The sequence below is a fragment of the Cebidichthys violaceus genome, unplaced genomic scaffold (genome assembly GCF_023349555.1).
Source record: "Cebidichthys violaceus isolate CVI_PGR_0920_01 unplaced genomic scaffold, fCebVio1.0.p SCAF_26, whole genome shotgun sequence".
Taxonomy (NCBI): Eukaryota; Metazoa; Chordata; class Actinopteri; order Perciformes; family Stichaeidae; genus Cebidichthys; species Cebidichthys violaceus.
The window spans coordinates 5,586,961-5,608,439 of record NW_027176439.1 but is presented as its reverse complement, the minus strand read 5'-3'; the positions used below and the strand labels follow the sequence as shown (position 1 = coordinate 5,608,439).

Sequence of the window (21,479 nt, the reverse complement as noted above, 5' to 3'; positions counted from 1 at the left end):
GAATTATTATGCATGATGTATCGTACGGGTTTATATTTGTGTCTTTACTCTCGAAGACTCTGTATGAAAACATGATTGACTTCCACCACAACACTTCATGCATATGTCAATAGCAAAGAAATTGACAGATATATGAAATTAAAATACAGTTACTCCAAAGCATGTGGTTTGTCTTGTGTTGAACAAGGGGCTTAAACACACGTCATCATCATCAGGTCGGCCAGGTCATGTGACCAATCCACCATACGTCACACAATTAAAGGTTTCCTGTGGAGTTTATAATAGTCCAAACAGAACCGCTCATACATTCTGAGCTGGCTGTGGTTTCCGTGCGGCAGGTTTTTTTTTGTTCACATCCAAAAACGTTGTAGAACTTCGAACGTGGATGAAAGAGGAGAACTTTGAGAACGCATCAACGGGTATTAAATATCGAAACGTTTCCTCGTCACAACCCTCCTGCAGGAGCTACTCTTAAAAACACTGTGAATGCCTCAGCAATGCCTGGCCTCATGCACAGATGTTGGGTGTTTTGGTAATGAAGGAGATGCATTCAGAGTGGTGTGACCCTCACTTTTAATTCTTTGGCACGACGTATAGTACAATCATAGTGTTTATAAAGACGGGGGCTTCACCAGTATGGGTTGTTTGATAATATCGGAGTAATATTTGAGACAATAAAGTCACAAAATAGGACACCAAACGTCCGAAACACAGAATTTGAGCACCATTACTACCATTGATAGTACAAATAATAAATATTAATATGATTCCAATTTGGAATACACTCAAAATGTGTCATTTACTCTTCAACGACGACAAACTTAAATCATCTGAAATTTTAAAGTGGCTGATTTCCAATCCCGCCGATAGCAGCGTCACGTCAGCGCACACGACGGGTTCAGCGGAGCGTCGGCGTGTTTGGTGAACCCGTCGGCGAAGCCCTCCCCTTCCACCAGCGCCGGCCTCCTGCTGCACATGGGGCACAGTTTGTTGCGTTCCTGCGAGGCTCTCATCCAGATGATGAGGTTCCAGCGCTGGCCGGAGGAGATGGGCAGGGCCCCGTGCATGTGCTGGCCCCGGTGGAGGAGGCCCTCGGTCACCCTGTGTTGAACCTCTGAACACTCCATCTCACTCAGAGGTACCTGCAGGGGGACAGGACCACTCACTTCAGACAGTGTTTAGCTGTTCTGTATGGAAATTACATGCAGCATCGTCTCACCGTTACAGCTGTTATAATATATTCGTTCTCATCTTAGAAACTACGTTCACAACTGTTCACTGCCGTAGGACAATATTTGGACCAACAGGTGAAGGGGTGTACGTCTGGCTTCTGATGTGAAAATGGTGATCTGTCCAGACGTGAACCTTTTCTTAAAGGTTCCTCTCAGAAAGGATTCAAAATGCACAAAGAAGCATTTAAGAAAAGAACGTTTGCGTCAGAATAAAATCTCAACTACAGAAAAATCTTTTCAGAACTCACCTGAAATTATGGTGATCCATTTTCAAAGTCTGATCCAAATAGTTTTCTCTCCTATTTTATAGTTATATTGGCGACTTTTGAAGTGTTTGTTGTTGTAATACTCCCTTTTGGCCACAAGGGGCCAAAATGCCACAAAAGCGTTCATGTTTTGTTCCAGGTGATTTTGAATTTACATAACTTGCTCACACACACAATATAATGATGTTACCTGTGTTTAGAGTGCATTGAGAAATCAATAAGCAATTTATTTATTTTCCCACCTGTTTCATAGATGATGTCATGTTTTTAAGGAACGTACAAAGTTTTATCCTGCAAAACCTTTGTTCACCTGCTCTGAAGTCATAAACACAGACGAGAAAACTATTTAGTATCAGACTTAGAAAATGAAAACCAGAGTTGTTTTTTCTCACTATTCTTTTAGAGCTTCAGTATAGATAACTATTTCAAACAAAAAAGACATTTGACATAATGCGACACGTAGTAGAAGTGGTGGTTGTCTGTATGCTAACAGTAGTAATAACAGCAGCAGTAGTACTAGTATCACAGTATAGTATTATACCCGTTTGTTCACCTGTCTCATGTCACCAAAGTACAGGTTGCCCTCGGTGAAGTCCCTGCCCAGCGACACGTTCAGGGTGACCTCTGCATTGTCGTAGTGGTAGCTCAGGTCCAGGTCTTCGTTCATGTCGTATTTAACGACAAAGGCCTTGTGGCTGTCCAGACAGCGCCCCCCACAGTCCGGGTACAGCAGGGAGGTGAGCGGATGCAGGTAGAGCTCACGGAAGGGTGTGATGAAGCCCTCGTCAAAACCCAGTTCGTTCAGCAGGATCTGGAAGAGAGAAAATGAGATGAATATCATGAATATTAGAACGTATAACCCCCGTTTTATTTCCTGACCTTCTTACGACTATACATATTTAAGTTAGACCTCTTTCATGGCTTCAACATTTTATAGCTTCCTAATTTAAGGTTTCAGCTGCTGGCCTAAAAAAAAAAGATATAATGCACTGAATTTTTAAAGAGGTGCAGTATATGCATGCTACTTTCAAATGACCCCGGACTCATTTAGACAAGCTATCAAAGTTCCTGCAAGGACCTGCTTGGAATACACCTCTCGTATTTCTCAGAGTTCTACATATTTCATGCCTGAGGGCCCACGGTAGGCCAAGGATCCAAAGGTCACGGCAGAATAAAGACGAAATGTGAACGTCAGAGCGAGGTTAATTGGTGCTTTTTCGGGGGGTTTCCGCCTGCAGGAACACATACATTACCCCATAATGGTTCATGGTGTTGGGTCTTCCTTTAGGGGCGGAGGACTGCTCAAAGTGCTCCAGCTCCTCCATCAGCTCCTCGCAGAAGCTTTTCTCAAACACAGGGAAGCGATAAACCCTTGCAGCTTCAACAGAAAGACGGGAATCACTTAAATATGCACCATGCGGCGCGTTAGTACATCAACATATTGTTATCTAACTGTGATGATGTGGTGCTATCAATACACACACATGAGAGCAGTCGTCACTGTCATGAGTCAACGTTTAGGGCCATTCTTGGATCAGTACTTTGCATTTAAAGTGAGCTGCTGCTTCTTCAGCCAGTGAGAGGAAATGAAAACAGCTCCCAGCTAACCTGCCTCTTCCTCCAACATGTCTCTGAGACCTTCTTCACCGATGCTGCTGCTGCTGCTGCTGCTGCTGCTGCTGCTGCTTCGACAACACTCGACAATCTGCTTGAACTTCGGTGCGAGGAAGGACTCCTGAGGAGAGGCGGTGTGCAAAAGTGTGTCTCAGCAAGGTGTCATTAACACGTTATTAATGACGCTGTTCGCAGCGGCTGATGCAGAAGGTACCTGCAGGTGGTAGACGTGAGGATGAAGAGGCTGGTACATGGCTTTGATAGCAACGGCCCTCTCGACTGAGGTCACACTTAGACGCCTCCGCCTGTCCACTTCCTGTGAAATCTGAATGGAGTAGTCATACAGTTAAAGGCAGGGTTGGTCATCTAATAAATGTTTAAAACATTTATGATATTTGTAGTAGTATCATCACAAAAAAAAGTATATATTGTCAAAATATATTCAGATTAATTCTCTGTTGATCAACTAATCAATTGATCTGGAGCTCAAATATGTACTCTTCCTCACCTTGTGGAGCACATCCTCAAACTGCTGGTCCGTCGCGCAGCCAAGCCTCCGAAGTATCTGCGCAGCAATTATTAATAAACACAACACGTGTTCACAAACCGGACATTTCACTCCGAATATCATTTTTTTTTTTTTTACTTTTAAAAACGTAACTAGGATCCACTCACGGACTGGTAGTCCAGTCTGAACTGCTGCTCGGACGAGAAGCGGACATGGAGCTTGTAGTCCTCCAGGAAAACATTGTCAGTGGTGAAACAGTTACAGGTGTAAAACCGGCGACTTCCGTCTTCCTTGTTTGTCATTTCTACCTGTTTGAAAAAGGAAACGCTTCAATCGAACACACACACACGTGTAATGAACGTAGTAATACCATCAAGGCTGTTTACTAACAAGCTACGCGGCTAATTCTGTCTGCGTTCACGCTAAGTTAGAGAGCAGCAACAAACAAACATAGCACTTCCGGTTCGAAGCCTTTAATAATAAAAGTGTAATTTCCATAAATCCTAAATTGACTATGGTTGCACACCTTGTTTGTTTTTTTTAGCTGAAGAAAAATAGTAGCCATTCACATTAGACTTTATATTTTTACCATCCATGTGGTACTGACGTTGGTGTTGACAAATTGGCAGCCGCGGTTACAAACTGTGACCACTAGATGGCAGACACGCGCTATTTTTTTTACTATTTTACTATATTTAAAAAAAGAAAAGTAAAAACGTAACACAATGAATACACAACGGGAACTTTTGGGGGATTGACGGCAGGTAATCAAAAATACACATATACAATGGCTGGTGGCAGTATTCATAATGAGAGACATTTACCGTATAACTTGAAAACTAGACTTTTTTTTTTTTAATCGACTGGCAGGAAGTACCCGTCGTTGTCCACAAGAGGGCGCTCGTTATAAAAATAGATGCCAAACACATTCATACAAACGTAGAAGAAGAGAACGAACACAGGCACGAGCGTTGTAGCTTCATCCCGAGTGTTTTTGTTGTGGATTATTTGCTATTCGTCTTCGGTAGGAGCAGCTAGCACTGCTGGTAAACATGCCGGTTGGCAGTTAGCATCTCGTTGTTTGTTGAGAATACACGCGTTGTCCGTTGCGCTACTTTGTAAAGTCCAAAGCGGAAATGTTGAGCGTGGAGTCGTTGCAAGTGGCTGAGGAGGAGGTGGTTGAATCCAGCTCCAATAAACTCGGTGACATTTACACTTTTGTGGCTAAAGGCTGCTTTCCTCAGACGATGAATCCCTTACGAAAGAAGAATCTAAAAAGATACGCCCAGAAATTTATGATCGATGGTAAGTTTTATTTCAGAAAAACTTAAAAAAAATAATTAAAAAAAACCACTGAGCATGTACTGCTTTCATCACGGACTTCCTTTTCAAAAACCAAACGCATCTGTAGGAGGCTGTAGAACATGCTAACTAACTTAATGATCCACTAGAACCTGCACTCATGAACCGGCTCTCCTTGTCCAGTGTGTGTGTTATTCCTATGATCCTCCTCCAACAAAGCAATCAGAACTACTTATAAAACACCACATTTTCTAAATAATGCCAAACTGATGCGCTGTGTTGTGTCCGTGTGTCTGCCATCAGCTGATCAAGTGATTCACAGCATGTCCCCCTTTTTGAATTCGTCCCTACATCCAAGAGGGCAAGCTGTACTATGTGGGACCAAAGAAAGAAGAGAAGAGGGAGGTGGTGATAGAGGCGGAGAGGAAGAGGCAGGTTTTTCTCGACTGCCACTTCAACGACATCGGTCATCACCTGGGCCAAAAGAAGACCGTCCACAGGATCCAGAGCAAGTACTACTGGCTGGGGATCATCAAGGACGTGGTGGATTGGGTACGCACATCTTTATGACTGCAGTATTATGTTTACATCAGTGACACGCGATGATAATGCAGTTATAACCGTTTCAGATCAAAGTCTGTGAGACCTGTCAGCACACAGAGAGGAATAAAAACATGGCGAGGATTGTCCGGCCTATAAAAGTGGACGCACCTTGGGATATCGTTGGGATCGACGTAACAGGTTTCAGCCTCAATTCATTTGACCACATTTTGTTTTTTAATATTCTGTGTCATTTCTTTGCTCACTGTGAGACCTCTCTCCTCTTTACCAGGGCCTTTCCCAGAGACACAGCAAGGCAACACAAGTGTTACCGTCCTCATCGATTATTTTAGTAAATGGCCGGAAGCTTTTCCAGTGCAAAAGACCGACGCTCTCTCTGTTGCGAAATGTATTTCCAAATGCATATACAGGTAGAAGCATTTCACTAAATCTTTGATATTCATGTTTAGGTTTTTACCGGTATAATCTGCTGATGTCTCTGTGCTCTCTATATATATATTTTTAACCTGGAATATGACTTATTCTGCTCTCTATTCAATCAGGTTTGGTGCCCCTAAAACAATAGTGTGTACACAGAATGCTGACTTCTGTGATGAGGTGAGATGTGAGTCACAAAGCCAGTTAGAATAAAGCGAGCAGAATGAAAGGATTAAATAGTGTATCGCTGCTCGACGGACCAGTTTCATCAGTGCCTGTTTTGGTGTGTTCTAGGTGACGAAGCTGCTGTGCGGCAGGTGGAGCATTGTGCAGAAGGTGTCTCCTCTGGATCAACCTCAGCTCAATCCGCTCCACGACTGCACGAGTCCGTTACTGAAGGAGGCCATTTTGCAGATGGTAACTGAGAAGCAGGCGGAATGGGACGACTTCCTGGACCCGGTGCTGTTTCTCTTCAGGACGTCCGCCAACCCTACGACCAAGTTCAGCCCTTACTCCCTCATGTTCAGCAGGAAAGCTAATTTACCGAACGAGGTAGGACTCCGTTGTCAAGGAAAACAAATCTGACTCTGTGGTTCCTTTCTGCTTACTGATTTGACTTCCTGTGCTCCAGACTACTTTGAGCCTGCTCGGTTATGACGACCAAGACCAGGATATGTATTCCACAAAGGAGAAGGCCTCGGCATATATGACCATAATGCAGGAGCAGCAGAACTCTGTGAAGCAGCTGGTACTTGTTTTGTCTTGCTCATTTACAGTGGATGTTGGTGGTGGAGCTTGTTCTTTGTTCGTCTGATTGTCACATGCACACCATCCGCTGCTTTGTGGGGTTGGGGTACATAGACAGCATGTAAGAAGTAAACGTGAATTACAATACATTCTCTGAACTTGCTAAACCTGTATTCAGTCTCCTCGACGCCTCTTCCTTATGCAATCATAGAGTTTAGCTGTGAACTTGTAGTCGTTGTTGCTGACATCGACACATCATCACCTTTTAATAAGGTTTTTTACGGCAAACGCGTCAGCAAGCGGTTGTCTTTTTACATATATCGGATTGATCAGAGCTAAATTTGCATTATTTCGGTGTCGTATATCTGTCCATTTGTTGACTATAAGTCAAATTATTTCTGCATGCTAAAATGAAGATGTTGCACAATAAAAGAAACAAAACCAAGAAACCATCTATTGTCAATACAAAGAAACGATTTCGTGCCGATTTTATACGTTTTTGTCAATTCACTGATTGGCCACAGCTGATAGTAAAAAAAACTAACATCCCTTCTGTTTTGTGTCTGCATGTGTTTCTTCCTCTTCCAGGTGATAGCCAATATGAACGCTGCCTACAAACAAGAGAAGAAGAAGAACACCAAGCGGAGAACGCATAACGTGCGCTCGATGACTTTTAAAATCGCAGATCCTCTTTTCTGTGCAGGAGACTCGCCCTCCCCGAAAAAACTGAAAGACGGTATTTATTTATCTTTCCCCGTGGAGACGGTGCTGGCCACCGAGCAAAGCAGCCCGGAGGACATGAAGACCGGGTTGGAATACCACTTGGCTGAGTCCGACTGAGGAGGACTGGGAAGAGAATGGTCGAGTGGACGGATCAGTGGACCTGAAGTCTCGGACGGTCGATGGAAATCCAGACGTCGGTGAAATGAGTTCGATGCTTATTGCTGCTAACCGAACGTCTGCTGGTTGATCTTTCACTGGTGTTTAGAACCAGAACACGCGGGGCAAAGACACGACTGGGAACATTGACCCACATGAACTGTTGAGCTTTTCCCCGGTTTCCCTACAAACATTGTTTCCCATAAACATGTTAACTTATTTTTTTTCCATCTGTGTCATACGATAGATTGTTAAGCTGCGATACTTTAAGATAAAAGTATTGTTTGATTGTCGTAGCCTTGGTGTATCGTCGTTACCTGATGAGAAGTCAGATATTGCTCATGAGGATTTGTTAAATAAATGAGTCGGATGCATTTACAATGGTGGAGTTTCATTTTCCAAATGTTGGCTAAAATTGTAGTTTCTTTACTTTGGTTTAAATTTATTTATTTTTTTTAAAAAGAAGTCGTAATTTAACATGTTAAAAAAAAAAATTCCATTAAAGAGTCATGTTATACTATGACCTTTTTATACCATGTATTTTTATGACTTTTTTTTAACATGTTAAACTATGACTTCTTTTTTATTAGACTTTTTCCAACATACTATTACCTATTATCATATTAAAAGTCATAGTATAATACATGCATAATATAGTATGTCGAAAAAAGTTATAAACGAGTCGTAGTATAGTTTGTCAAAAGTCATAGTAATGTCTAAAAAAAGGAAAAACATGGAATAAAGTCAGAGTGCTGTATAACAAAAGAAGTCATGGTATAGCATGTCATAAAAGTCTGTTTAGTCTCTTGAAAAAGTCTTAGTATAGTACATCAAAAATGTACTAGTATATGTTTTATTTTAAAAAAAAAAAGATGTACAGGGTATTGAAAAAGTCTGTCATAAAAAGTCATAAAGAAATCATAGTACAGTATGTCACAAAGGTCAATGTATAGTATGTGAAAAAAAAGTTATCAAAAAGTCATTCTGTAACTGAAAAAGTCATGATATAGAATGTCAAACAAAGTCATTCATAAGGTAAAGGAAGACGACGGCGACGTGGTGAAGGTGAGTGAAGTAACCTGTTCATCCTCAGAGCTGAGTCCACGTGTTGAGACCCGTCAGACCGGTCTGTGATCCACTCACAGGTGGAGACGGAACATGCAGCTGGGAGAGCTCGTCCTGCAGCATTGCTCAGTGGGGGAAGTGCTTCAATCCACCAAGGAAAGGAAACGAGCAACTCTTAATAAAGTACGACTCGTAAACAACAGATGTGCTTTTTTGTTACTTTGCATATATTGACTTTGCATTACGTATAATTTAAGAAATAAGCCGGAAAGTAATCAGCCTGTTTTAGTAAAGTACCAGTGTAATGGTGTTTTCAAAACGTTAATAAAAAAGTACAAACAAATGATGTTTAAAGTAACAAAATGTTTATTCATGAACACAGAAATAAAAGTAAAACAGTCACATGACAGGAAACGTTACAGTGAGATATTAACACATTCAGTTACAGAGATGAAGCTGCTGCTGCACACGTATGTAAACCAGGGAGTAAACATGTCTCCACAGGAGTTTCTGCTCACTGTGTGTGTGTGTGTGTGTGTGTGTGTGTGTGTGTGTGTGTGTGTGTGTGTGTGTGTTGCTAAGTTAACGGCTTCTCCCCAGGGTGGGCTTTTCTCATGTGAGTCAACAAGCCAAAGTGTTTCCTGAAGTCTCTTCCACACGTTGTGCACGTGAGCGACTTCTGCACCGCGTGGGTCTTCATGTGACTCTTCAACGAGGATCCCCAAACGAACGCTTTCCCACACGATCCGCAAGCGTACGGCTTCTCGCCCGTGTGGGTTCTCATGTGCCGTATCAGCGGTGAAATATCACAGAACCTCTTCTCGCACGTCTTGCAACCGTACGGTTTCTCGCCTGTGTGGATTCTCATGTGGATTTTCAAGTCGCTGGCAGACTTGAAACCTTTCCCACACGTTTCACAAGGATATGGCTTCTCGCCTGTGTGGATTCTTATGTGAATCTTTAATGCTGATAAATGATTGAATCTCTTCTCACACGTTTTACAAGAATACGGCTTCTCACCTGTGTGGATTCTCATGTGGGCAACCAAGTGATTACTACGTCCAAAATCTTTTCCACATGTTTTGCAAGAATACGGCTTCTCACCTGTGTGTGTTCTCATGTGTTCTATCAAGTGTTGACTACGTCGAAAATCTTTTCCACACGTTTTGCAAGAATGCGGCTTGTCACTTGTGTGGATTTTTTTATGAGCCTTCAATGAGGATATCTTACTGAAACTTTTCCCACAGAAGCTGCAAGAATGTGACTTCTCATCTGAGTGGGTTCTCAGGTGTTTGTAGAAATGCGACCTGAACTTGAAAGCTTCTCCACACATGTCACACTGGAAAAGTGCTTTACCTGTTTGAGGATCACTGGAAGTCTTTAACAAGTTGTTAATATCGTTACAGTGACTTCTGTTTTCATGATGTCTTTTCTTTGGCTCTGAATCTCTAGTTGATTCTGAGTCTTCATGCTCACTCCCTTTCTGATCTTGAGTCTCAGCTACATGAGAGTTGTTGGAGAGGAGCCGGTGGTCCCTTGTTGGTTCTGGTTCAGTGTGGTTACTTTCCTCATAAGTAGGAATCAACATGAAGGTCTCAGTCTCCTGCTGCACTTCAAGCTGCTCTCCCTCCTGACTGGTGCACAGTTCCTCCTGTTCCTCTTTGATCTGTGGAGGATCTGGGTCCTCTTGGTCCAGACTGGAGCTCCTCTCCTGAATACAGAGCTGCTGGTCAGAGAGAACCTCCTCCTCCTTACAGACATGTTGCTGTGGGAGCTCTGGAGGGACAGAGAGCAACATAAATATGATACTACTGTGATGATAGAAAATCAGATATTACCCACATAGCAGTCGACTTGTTGTTGTTTTAACATATAAGTTGTACTCACTTATCCCGTGTAACTTTATCTCAGGTTTCCAAAAAACATCCAACAGTCTGCTCTGACGGTGGATCTCTTCCTGATACTCGACGATAGTTTTTTCGAAAACTACGAAAATTTCTTCCGCAGCAGCAGATAGTCGCTCGTTGACAAACTCTCTCAAAGACACAACTGACGACATCGTTGCTTAATTACAATTAAGGTGACTCTGTTAAGTTTGACTGACGCGTACTTCCCTCACGCGACAAGCGCCCGTCTTCTGCTTACTTCCGCTGTGTGTCACACTGTTAAGTTCAGACGGTGGAATGTCGTCGTCTTCTTCTTCTTCGTCTTCTTCGTCTTCTTCTTCTTCTTCTTCTTCTTCTTCTTCTTAGTCTTCTTTTTTTTTTTTTTTTTTGAGGTTTATTGGCGGTTGGCAAACTTAATTGGTGCATTACCGTCACCAACTGGTATGGAGTGTTGATAGGGATGTTTAGTACTTATTGATACAAAATAAAAGAAAGAAAGAAATAAAAAATAATAATAATAATAATAAATAAATAAAAATACTTTAAGATAAAAGTATTGTTTGATTGTCGTAGCCTTGGTGTATCGTCGTTACCTGATGAGAAGTCAGATATTGCTCATGAGGATTTGTTAAATAAATGAGTCGGATGCATTTACAATGGTGGAGTTTCATTTTCCAAATGTTGGCTAAAATTGTAGTTTCTTTACTTTGGTTTAAAAAAAATTTTTTTTTTTAAAAAGAAGTCGTAATTTAACATGTTAAAAAAAAAAATTCCATTAAAGAGTCATGTTATACTATGACTTTTTATACCATGTATTTTTATGACTTTTTTTTAACATGTTAAACTATGACTTCTTTTTTATTAGACTTTTTTCAACATACTATTACCTATTATCATATTAAAAGTCATAGTATAATACATGCATAATATAGTATGTCGAAAAAAGTTATAAACGAGTCATAGTATAGTTTGTCAAAAGTCATAGTAATGTCTAAAAAAAGGAAAAACATATGGAATAAAGTCACAGTGCTGTATAACAAAAGAAGTCATGGTATAGCATGTCATAAAAGTGTTTAGTCTCTTGAAAAAGTCTTAGTATAGTACATCAAAAATGTACTAGTATATGTTTTATTTAAAAAAAAAAAAGATGTACAGGGTATTGAAAAAAGTCTGTCGTAAAAAGTCATAAAGAAATCATAGTACAGTATGTCACAAAGGTCAATGTATAGTATGTGAAAAAAAGTTATCAAAAAGTCATTCTGTAACTGAAAAAGTCATGATATAGAATGTCAAACAAAGTCATTCATAAGGTAAAGGAAGACGACGGCGACGTGGTGAAGGTGAGTGAAGTAACCTGTTCATCCTCAGAGCTGAGTCCACGTGTTGAGACCCGTCAGACCGGTCTGTGATCCACTCACAGGTGGAGACGGAACATGCAGCTGGGAGAGCTCGTCCTGCAGCATTGCTCAGTGGGGGAAGTGCTTCAATCCACCAAGGAAAGGAAACGAGCAACTCTTAATAAAGTACGACTCGTAAACGACAGATGTGCTTTTTTGTTACTTTGCATATATTGACTTTGCATTACGTATAATTTAAGAAATAAGCCGGAAAGTAATCAGCCTGTTTTAGTAAAGTACCAGTGTAATGGTGTTTTCAAAACGTTAATAAAAAAGTACAAACAAATGATGTTTAAAGTAACAAAACGTTTATTCATGAACACAATGCCACATGATCCCAAGATATTTAAATATCTGGAGATAAAAGGAGGTGAAGTGTATGAGGTAATCTTAGTTCTGTTCATCAAACTGCATCTAGATCAGTGTTTTGGTGTTTTTTGCTGACTGTACACTAAAACAACTAACAAAAAAAACACACACAAAATGCTGGTCTTTAAAAATATAAATCCATTACATTTTAGGAAGTGTATAAAAATATCAAAAAGAAGGCACGTTCACATTTCATAGGACAAAGTGATGTCATTCACTCTCAAATATACATCTGACCTCTTGCGAAGGTGTGCAAGTAAATTCATAGAACTCTCAAATATTACAAGATGTGCACCGACTTCAAGAATATATTAAACTTTAAACTAAAAGGGATCCCAACATACATACATAGACATTTGGCAAAAACCCACAACCTTTAAAATCCCACCATTAAAAGCCCCTACAGTACACTCACACACACCGTACCGTACAGAAATAAAAGTAAAACAGTCACATGACAGGAAACGTTACAGTGAGATATTAACACATTCAGTTACAGAGATGAAGCTGCTGCTGCACACGTATGTAAACCAGGGAGTAAACATGTCTCCACAGGAGTTTCTGCTCACTGTGTGTGTGTGTGTGTGTGTGTGTGTGTGTGTGTGTGTGTGTGCTGCTAAGTTAACGGCTTCTCCCCAGGGTGGGCTTTTCTCATGTGAGTCAACAAGCCAAAGTGTTTCCTGAAGTCTCTTCCACACGTTGTGCACGTGAGCGACTTCTGCACCGCGTGGGTCTTCATGTGACTCTTCAACGAGGATCCCCGAACGAACGCTTTCCCACACGATCCGCAAGCGTACGGCTTCTCGCCCGTGTGGGTTCTCATGTGCCGTATCAGCGGTGAAATATCACAGAACCTCTTCTCGCACGTCTTGCAACCGTACGGTTTCTCGCCTGTGTGGATTCTCATGTGGATTTTCAAGTCGCTGGCAGACTTGAAACCTTTCCCACACGTTTCACAAGGATATGGCTTCTCGCCTGTGTGGATTCTTATGTGAATCTTTAATGCTGATAAATGATTGAATCTCTTCTCACACGTTTTACAAGAATGTGGCTTCTCACCTGTGTGGGTTCTTACGTGAGCCTTAAATATGGAGGACTCACGGAATCTCTTCCCACACGTTTTGCAAACAAAGGGCTTCTCACCCGTGTGGATTCTCATGTGAACTTTCAAGGCGGTGCTACGGCTGAAGTCTTTCCCACATGTTTTGCATACATAGGGCTTCTCACCTGTGTGGACGCCCATGTGTCTCTGCAACTCTGACTTATACTTAAACTCTTTTCCGCATGTATCGCATTTGTTAGTCTGTTTACCTGTGTGAGTAACATCGTGACTATCTAACACGTTGGACTTGTTAACATTGTTTCTTCTTCTGCTTTTCTGATGTCTTTTCTTTGGCTCTGGCTCTGAATCTCTAGTTGATTCTGAGTCTTCATGCTCGCTTCCCTTCTGATCTGGACTCTCAGCTACATGAGAGTTGTCGGAGAGGAGCTGGTTTTCACTTGTTGGTTCTGGTTCAGTGTGGTTACTTTTCTCATGAATAGGAGTCAATATGAAAGTCTCAGTCTCCTGCTGCACTTCAAGCTGCTCTCCCTCTTGCTTCAGTTCGACCTCCTCCTGTTCCTCTTTGATCTGTGGAGGATCTGGGTCCTCTTGGTCCAGACTGGAGCTCCTCTCCTGAATACAGAGCTGCTGGTCAGAGAGAACCTCCTCCTCCTTACAGACATGTTGCTGTGGGAGCTCTGGAGGGACAGAGAGCAACATAAATATGATACTACTGTGATGATAGAAAATCAGATATTACCCACATAGCAGTCGACTTGTTGTTGTTTTACAGAGCATATAAGTTGTACTCACCTATCCTCTGTAACTTTATCTCAGGTTTCCAAAAAACATTCAACAGTCTGCTCTGACGGTGGATCTCTTCCTGATACTCGACGATAGTTTTTTCAAAAACTCCGAAAATTTCTTCCGCAGCAGCAGATAGTCGCTCGTTGACAAACTTTCTCAAAGACACAACTGACGACATCGTTGCTTAATTACAATTAAGGTGACTCTGTTAAGTTTGACTGACGCGTACTTCCCTCACGCGACAAGCGCCCGTCTTCTGTTTACTTCCGCTAGATGTCACACTGTTAAGTTCAGACGGTGGAATGTCTTCTTCTTCTTCGTCTTCTTTTTTTGAGGTTGATTGGCGGGTGGCAAACTTAATTGGTGCATTACCGCCACCAACTGGTATGGAGTGTGGATAGGGATGTCTAGTACTTATTGATACAAAATAAAATAAATTAAAAAAAATATATATAATATCAAAAAAATAATAATAATTTAAAATAATTAAAAAATAAATAAAAATACTTTAAAATAATAGTATTGTTTGATTGGCGTAGCCTTGGTGTATCGTCATTACCTGATGGGAAATCAGATATTGCTCATGATGATTTGTTAAATAAATAAGTCGGATGCATTTACAATAGTGGAGTTTCATTTTCCAAATGTTGGCTATGTGAAGTATGTCCACTTATTAAACTACCAAACGCTATCAAATCAAACAAAAAAAAAAGAAAAAAAGAGAATTTAACCTCCAGCCGGCGAGCAGCAACATCAAAACACCTCTTGCATGTTAAACCTGAACACTCTAAAAATAACTTTCTTTCACTATTTTCTTTTGAAGACAGCCACACACATCTGCAGCCTCGATGAAAATACATTGTCTATAACTTTAAACTTCAGCATGAATCTGGTTTTCTTACATCACCACCGTGTGCAGCTTTATTGTTAGAATACATGAGATCAAATAACAGCAGGTGTAGAACAACATTTATGTGCGTGTCTCATCTCTAAAGTCCCCGAAAACAAAACGTATATCAAGTTGAATCAATTACAAAAATAAAACAATACATCGACATATAAAATAAAACAGAAAAGACAATACTCTAGTTGACAGGATGACAACACAAGTCACCCAACACCACTAGAGAGTTAACAACCCACTCATATGATCCATTCTTGCACCAATGTGTAGGAGGCTTCATATAGAACCGTCAAATACTACTTGAGGTCCATGCACCTCGAGTTCTTGTTGAATATTACACTAAAACCTCGTGAATTGACATTCATCTCGACCAACAACATCACACCGTTAACAGCAACCACTGTGAAAGCAGCGCGTTTCATTGATGCAGATTACAATTATTTCAAAAATAAATAGTTTGCCAACAGAAATGTCAGTAATAATTGAATAAAAGGGATACTTTCGAGTAAGATGCGGTCATCTCAACGTTATTTAAAACATTTGACATTGTTACAGAGATGTAGTTATTGCAAAAGTGTATTTCATTCAGTCAGTGAACACGTCTCCACGGGAGCTTTAACGCCATGGTTTCTCCTGTGTGTGTGTGTGTGTGTTGATCCTCCGGTGTTTGTTTTTTAACGATGCGATTGGAGTAAAATTCTTCCCTCCAGTGCTGCAGCTATGCGGCTCCTCATCTCTGAGTTCTTGTGCGTTTTGACCAGTAAGCGCTACAGTCGTCTCCCTGCACATTTGACAAACACAAGGCTGCTTGCCTGTCTTCTTCGTCCCTTATATGACACATTCAAATACATTTTCCTGCAGATTTTGCAAAATCACAGCTCTAAACCATTGTGGGGTCTTCTCATGTGTACTGCCAGGTCACCACCAAGTCTGAACGTTTTCCCACATAAGAGGCAAGTAAACGGCTTCTCGCCCGTGTGGATTTTCATGTGGACCGTCAAGTCCCCACTGAGTCTGAACGCTCTCCCACATACTTTGCAAGAATGCGGTTTCTCGCCCGTGTGGATTGTCGTGTGAGTGTTCAATGCCGACGTCTGGCTGAATCCTCTCCCGCATGTTTTGCAAGAATACGGTTTCTCACCGGTATGAATTCTCATGTGAGAGTTCAGTGAAGACTTCTGACTGAATCGTTTGCCGCAGGTGTTGCAAGAATACGGTTTCTCACCCGAGTGAGTTCTCAGGTGCATGAGTAAGTTTGACTGATAGATAAATGCTTTTCCACACGTGCCACATTTAAAAGTCTTATATGAATGAGGCAAATCCCCTGTGTGTACTATCAGATGCCTCTGCAAATGGGACTTATACTTAAACGTTTTGTTACACATGGCACATTGGATAGTCTTTTGACCCGTGGGAGCGTTGCTGTCGATCTTTGACGTAGTCGGGTTAGAGTGACTCTTTGTGAGTCTCTTCCTTTTGTAACGTCTCTTCTTAACTGTCGGCTCTGCATTTTTAGTTGATCTTGAGTCTCCCTTCTCGGCTTGTTTGTGATCTTGGCTCTCAGCTGTGTGAGAGTCATGTGAGAGGAGCTGGTGGTCACTTTCTGGTCCTGACGCCACAGAGCTTATTACGGGTAAGTCGATAGTGTCATCAGGGTTGATGTTTGGAGTCTGAGCTTCAGTGTGGTTACTTTCCTCATAAGTAGGAGTCAACATGAAGGTCTCAGTCTCCTGCTGCAGTTCAAGCTGCTCTCCCTCCTGACTGGTGCACAGTTCCTCCTGTTCCTCTTTGATCTGTGGAGGATCTGGGTCCTCTTGGTCCAGACTGGAGCTCCTCTCCTGAATACAGAGCTGCTGGTCAGAGAGAACCTCCTCCTCCTTACAGACATGTTGCTGTGGGAGCTCTGGAGGGACAGAGAGCAACATAAATATGATACGACTGTGATGATAGAAAAACAGATATTAAGCAGAAAAATACTAGTAACGTTTTGTATTTAACCCATTAGGATCCTTTATTCATGTACAGGTCATATTGCCCTGTTGTTGTTGTTTTAACATATAAGTTGTACTCACCTATCCTCTGTAACTTTATTTCGGGTTTCCAAAAAACATTCAACAGTCTGCTCTGACGGTGGATCTCTTCCTGATACTCGACGATAGTTTTTTCGAAAACTCCGAATATTTCTTCCGCAGCAGCAGATAGTCGCTCGTTGACAAACTTTCTCAAAGACACAACTGACGACATCGTTGCTTAATTACAATTAAGGTGACTCTGTTAAGTTTGACAGACGTGTACTTCCGTCACGCGACAAGCGCCCGTCTTCTGTTTACTTCCGCTGTGTGTCACGCTGCATCCGACGGTGGAATGTCTTCTTCTTCGTCTTCTTTTTTTGAGGTTTATTGGCGGTTGGCAAAAAAATGAATTGGTGCATTACCGCCACCAACTGGTATGGAGTGTGGATCAGGATGTCTAGTACTTATTGATACAAAATTAAAATTAAAATAAAAAAAATAAAAATAATAATAAAATAAGAAATAAATATAGAAAAAAAAAAAATGTCACTGTCTTGATATCACTGTTTCATCTCTCCTGTTCCTTCCTGCACATCTCAGCGGTAATACTTAGTGCATGAGCCTTCAAAATAATTTTAATGTAAAAACAGTCTTAACCATTAAAGTGTAAATGTAGTTCTGTATAGTTCCTCACGTGACCTCAATGTTCCTCTCTGTGGAAGTCTGATTTAAAATATGTGGAGCTTATGACTATAACTTCTTTATGCAACCATCTCCTGTGTGCTCACAAATTATGACAATTCTTTCATAGAGTACTATAATAATAAAAACTTGAAAATTCCACAAGAAATGTTGACAGAGTGGCTGCTACTGCCCGAAGACGTCGCAATATATACACACACGCCAATATTACCAGTGGTAACTCAGCATGTATTTTCAAGGTACACCACATGCTCTGTGTGTTTCACTGTGAGAGACATGTAGAGAATACAATGGTTGTATTGTCTTGTTTACTTACCATTGCAACAGGAAATTGATCAATGAATAACTGAAAGAATGTTTTTAAAATGTATTATCAATGTAGCATGAATAACTACACCCAATCCACTGACAAGAAACCACCTGGGCTTACAAGTAACCACAAATTCATACAAGTCAGGACCAGAGTGCAGCGTACACATTTTAATAGAAAAAAAAAAATACAAAAACAACTAAGCTAATTCTGAGCTTCATGTTTAGATACAGTTACTCCAAAGGGGCTTTTATTTTGTCAAGGTGGGACAGGGTGGGCGAGAGAGAGGGGGGGAGGAGACAAAATCATAATGTCTGACACACACAAACAGAGGTTATTAAATGGCAGGCTTCATCACAAGCATTCCAGTTAGAATTCACTCTGCGGGGCTTGCATTTTGAAAGGGTGGGGCTGAGTGGGGGAGAGGAGACATAATCATAATGTTTGACACACACAGAGAGGGAGGGAGGGAGGGAGGGAGAGGGAGAGAGAGAGAGAGAGAGAGAGAGAGAGAGTGTGTAGAGACAGACAAACAGAGAGAGAGAGACACAAAGAGAGAGCGTTTGTGTGTGTGTGTGTGTGTAACTGGTTGCCATGGTGAGGATGCACCTGGTGTTACAAGGAGACTGATTAGGAAACGTTGCAGTAATCAGTGATTTAGAACAAAACTCCTGCCTCCTTTTAACAGAAAGCTGGAGTCTGAGTGCCAAAATGTGCTATCATGAGAAAGATAAGACTCTGTCGAAACGCGGTGATGTGGTTTTTAACGTTTGTGGTGTTCAAAATGTGAGCTCCAGAGCAATATACTAAACTGGTACCGTCTGCTTTCTTTGAGAAATGAGTGGTCAGATTTAACATGGAGTCTAATGGAGTCTAATGGACAGTCGGTTGGAGTTCATGTCGCTGTGCGCAAGTCCGGTGGATTCCAATCACATCTGTGTGCGACAAGAACAACAGTTCCAAGCTTTTGGGCCAAAAATGGTGTATAAAGAGTAAAAATTGTGGGACTCGGCACAATTTGTACGTAAAAATCACAGAATACCTTTCCTGCTCTGCTCCACTCTGACAGTGATGCCCTCACTCTAGAGCTGAACATTCTGTGCAATACACACCCATTATAAAATCTGAAATGGACCCAAAATGTTCCTGAAATTTAAACGTTGACTTAATGATAGCCGTGCTAGTTATCAAAATGCCCATTTGGCTCAATACAGTCCAGCGTTTTGTCAACGTTTCAAACTTAAAATCATTTCTCTACATTAAAGTATGGCTGGTCAATATGGACCCAAAGTTAAGGATATCCTTGTAATTCATTCTCAGCAAAAGGAACATAAGATAATGTTGTAAAAGATAAATGCTGTAAAATTTACAGTAAACACAAGATTTTCCAGGACATTTTATTTTTCCTCTTATTTTCAATGACTGGGAACTTGGTCAACTGTTTCACAGAAATGTTCAGGTGTTCAAAGACGTGTGGAAAGCCTGATTATGGATATGTCGGCTTAGAACCTCATTTGTATGCAATCTATCATTTCTATTACTGCTAATGAAAGAGCTTTACTTACACCATCTACAGTTTCTATAGTTGCAGACGAAAAAAGAAAGACTAGTTGGCAAGGCAACATAAAGTGACCCGAGAGAGAGAGAGAGAGAGAGAGAGAGAGAGAGAGAGAGAGAGAGAGAGAGAGAGAGAGAGAGAGAGAGAGAGAGAGAGACAGAGAGAGAGAGAGAGAGAGAGAGAGATCTAGCTTCAACAGAGTTCACAGTCAACTCTTATAGGTGGTATATACAAATTGTAAAAATAATAATTGAACAGGTCAAACATTTGTAAGAACTATGCACTCATGGTGCAACAAACATGTCAAAGATTTTTTTTACATAAGTTTTGTTTGACAAAAACAAGTAATATGAAGGAAAAAAAAACAAGATTAGTTCAACAAAACTTGATGTCATTGTTCATAATCTACTTCATTACAATAACATATTGTAATTGGAAATCATGTGTGTTTGATCACGAACCACAAGAACTGAATTGTCTCCCGCTGATCTTTTACGGCTTCTCACCAGTGGACTCTTCTCCTGTGGACCAACCGGCCACTGGACCGATCTACGCCGCGTGGAATCGCTTTCGTTTGTCCTCATGTTTTGTGAGAAACCTTCTCACCCGTGTGGATTCTTTTATGAATGTTCAACGATAATGACTTACTGAATCTTTTCCCACAGACGTTACAGGAGTGCGGCTTCTCGCCCGTGTGGATTCTCATGTGGACTCTCAGGTTACCGCTGAGTCTGAAAGCTCTGCCGCATGTTTTGCAAGAATGCGGTTTCTCGCCCGTGTGGATCGTTAGATGAGAGTTCAATGCCGACTTGTGACTGAATCTGTTACCGCACGTTTTGCAACAAAATGGTTTCTCACCCGAGTGAGTCCTCAGGTGAATGATCAAGCTTGACGGATAGATGAACTCTTTATCGCACGTGTCACATTTTAAAGCGCTACATGAATCAGACCTTTCCCCTGAGTGTGCTATCAGATGACTCTGCAACTGTGACTTATACTTAAACCTTTTGTCACACGTTTCACACTGAAAAAGCGTCTTATCTGTGGGAGCGTTGCTGTCGATCTTTGACGTAGTCGGGTTAGAGTGACTCTTTGTGAGTCTCTTCCTTTTGTAACGTCTCTTCTTAACTGTCGGCTCTGCATTTTTAGCTGATCTTGAGTCTCCCTTCTTGGCTTGTTTGTGATCTTGGCTCTCAGCTGTGTGAGAGTCATGTGAGAGGAGCTGGTGGTCACTTTCTGGTCCTGACGCCACAGAGCTTATAACGGGTAAGTCGATAGTGTCATCAGGGTTGATGTTTGGAGTCTCATCTTCACTGTGGTCACTTTCCTCATTAGTAGGAGTCCACATGATGGGCTCAGTCTCCTGCTGCACTTCAAGCTGCTCTCCCTCCTGACTGCTGCACGGTTCCTCTTTGATCTGTGGAGGATCTGGGTCCTCTTGGTCCGGACTGGAGCTCCTCTCCTGGTCAGAGAGAACCTCCTTCTCCTTACAGACATGTTGCTGTGGGACCTCTGGAGGGACAGAGAACAAAAGAAATAGGACACTACTGTGATGGTGAAGGACAAAATGCAGATATGTGAGCATTTAAACGATAGTGAATCGTGTCTTTGTTGTACACACCTATCCTGTGTAACTTTATTTCAGGTTTCCAAACGATGTCCAACAGTCTGCGCTGACGGTCGATCTCTTCTTCGTACTCAACGACCGCATTTTTAAAAACGCCGAATATTTCGTCAGCAGCAGCAGCGAGTCGCTCGTTGATAAACTCTCTCAAATACTCAACTGACGACATTGTTGCTTAGTTACAAACGACTGCAACTGAAATATATATATCAGCTAATACCATACAGCCATAGAACTGAACAAAACAGCGGCCGTATCGATTACCGCCTTGTTTTTC

The 21,479-nt window shown here is 41.4% G+C and overlaps 4 protein-coding genes across 5 annotated transcripts; 1 reads left to right on the top strand and 3 right to left on the bottom strand.

Moving 5' to 3' along the window:
- Positions 1-556: 556 nt before the first annotated feature.
- On the bottom strand, positions 557-4,048 carry ogfod2 (2-oxoglutarate and iron-dependent oxygenase domain containing 2). Of its 2 annotated transcripts, none has more exons than XM_068720844.1 (7): positions 3,788-4,048; positions 3,621-3,677; positions 3,327-3,437; positions 3,107-3,233; positions 2,752-2,876; positions 2,040-2,309; positions 557-1,142 (listed from the first exon to the last, which is right to left on the bottom strand). In XM_068720844.1, exons 1-7 carry the CDS (start codon positions 3,920-3,922, stop codon positions 876-878), a joined length of 1,092 nt encoding a protein of 363 aa, XP_068576945.1. In that variant the 5' UTR covers positions 3,923-4,048; the 3' UTR covers positions 557-875. The 2 variants fall into 2 exon arrangements, with proteins under 2 accessions (XP_068576945.1, XP_068576946.1); XM_068720845.1 differs by having other exon boundaries at positions 2,052-2,309.
- A 525-nt stretch (positions 4,049-4,573) lies between these two features.
- Positions 4,574-7,907, top strand: zgc:113436 (uncharacterized protein LOC503528 homolog). The gene is made up of 8 exons (XM_068720843.1): positions 4,574-4,925; positions 5,281-5,474; positions 5,552-5,663; positions 5,755-5,893; positions 6,026-6,080; positions 6,195-6,452; positions 6,532-6,648; positions 7,236-7,907. Exons 1-8 carry the CDS (start codon positions 4,757-4,759, stop codon positions 7,485-7,487), a joined length of 1,296 nt encoding a protein of 431 aa, XP_068576944.1. The 5' UTR covers positions 4,574-4,756; the 3' UTR covers positions 7,488-7,907.
- A 1,201-nt stretch (positions 7,908-9,108) lies between these two features.
- LOC137879891 (zinc finger protein 436-like) lies at positions 9,109-10,760 on the bottom strand. Its single transcript, XM_068720842.1, has 2 exons — positions 10,479-10,760; positions 9,109-10,367 (listed from the first exon to the last, which is right to left on the bottom strand). Exons 1-2 carry the CDS (start codon positions 10,648-10,650, stop codon positions 9,169-9,171), a joined length of 1,371 nt encoding a protein of 456 aa, XP_068576943.1. The 5' UTR covers positions 10,651-10,760; the 3' UTR covers positions 9,109-9,168.
- A 1,440-nt stretch (positions 10,761-12,200) lies between these two features.
- LOC137879797 (zinc finger protein 420-like) lies at positions 12,201-21,467 on the bottom strand. Its single transcript, XM_068720694.1, has 6 exons — positions 21,200-21,467; positions 20,162-21,090; positions 17,069-17,246; positions 15,883-16,899; positions 14,099-14,275; positions 12,201-13,983 (listed from the first exon to the last, which is right to left on the bottom strand). Exons 1-6 carry the CDS (start codon positions 21,369-21,371, stop codon positions 12,860-12,862), a joined length of 3,597 nt encoding a protein of 1,198 aa, XP_068576795.1. The 5' UTR covers positions 21,372-21,467; the 3' UTR covers positions 12,201-12,859.
- Between the last annotated feature and the right edge of the window lie 12 nt (positions 21,468-21,479).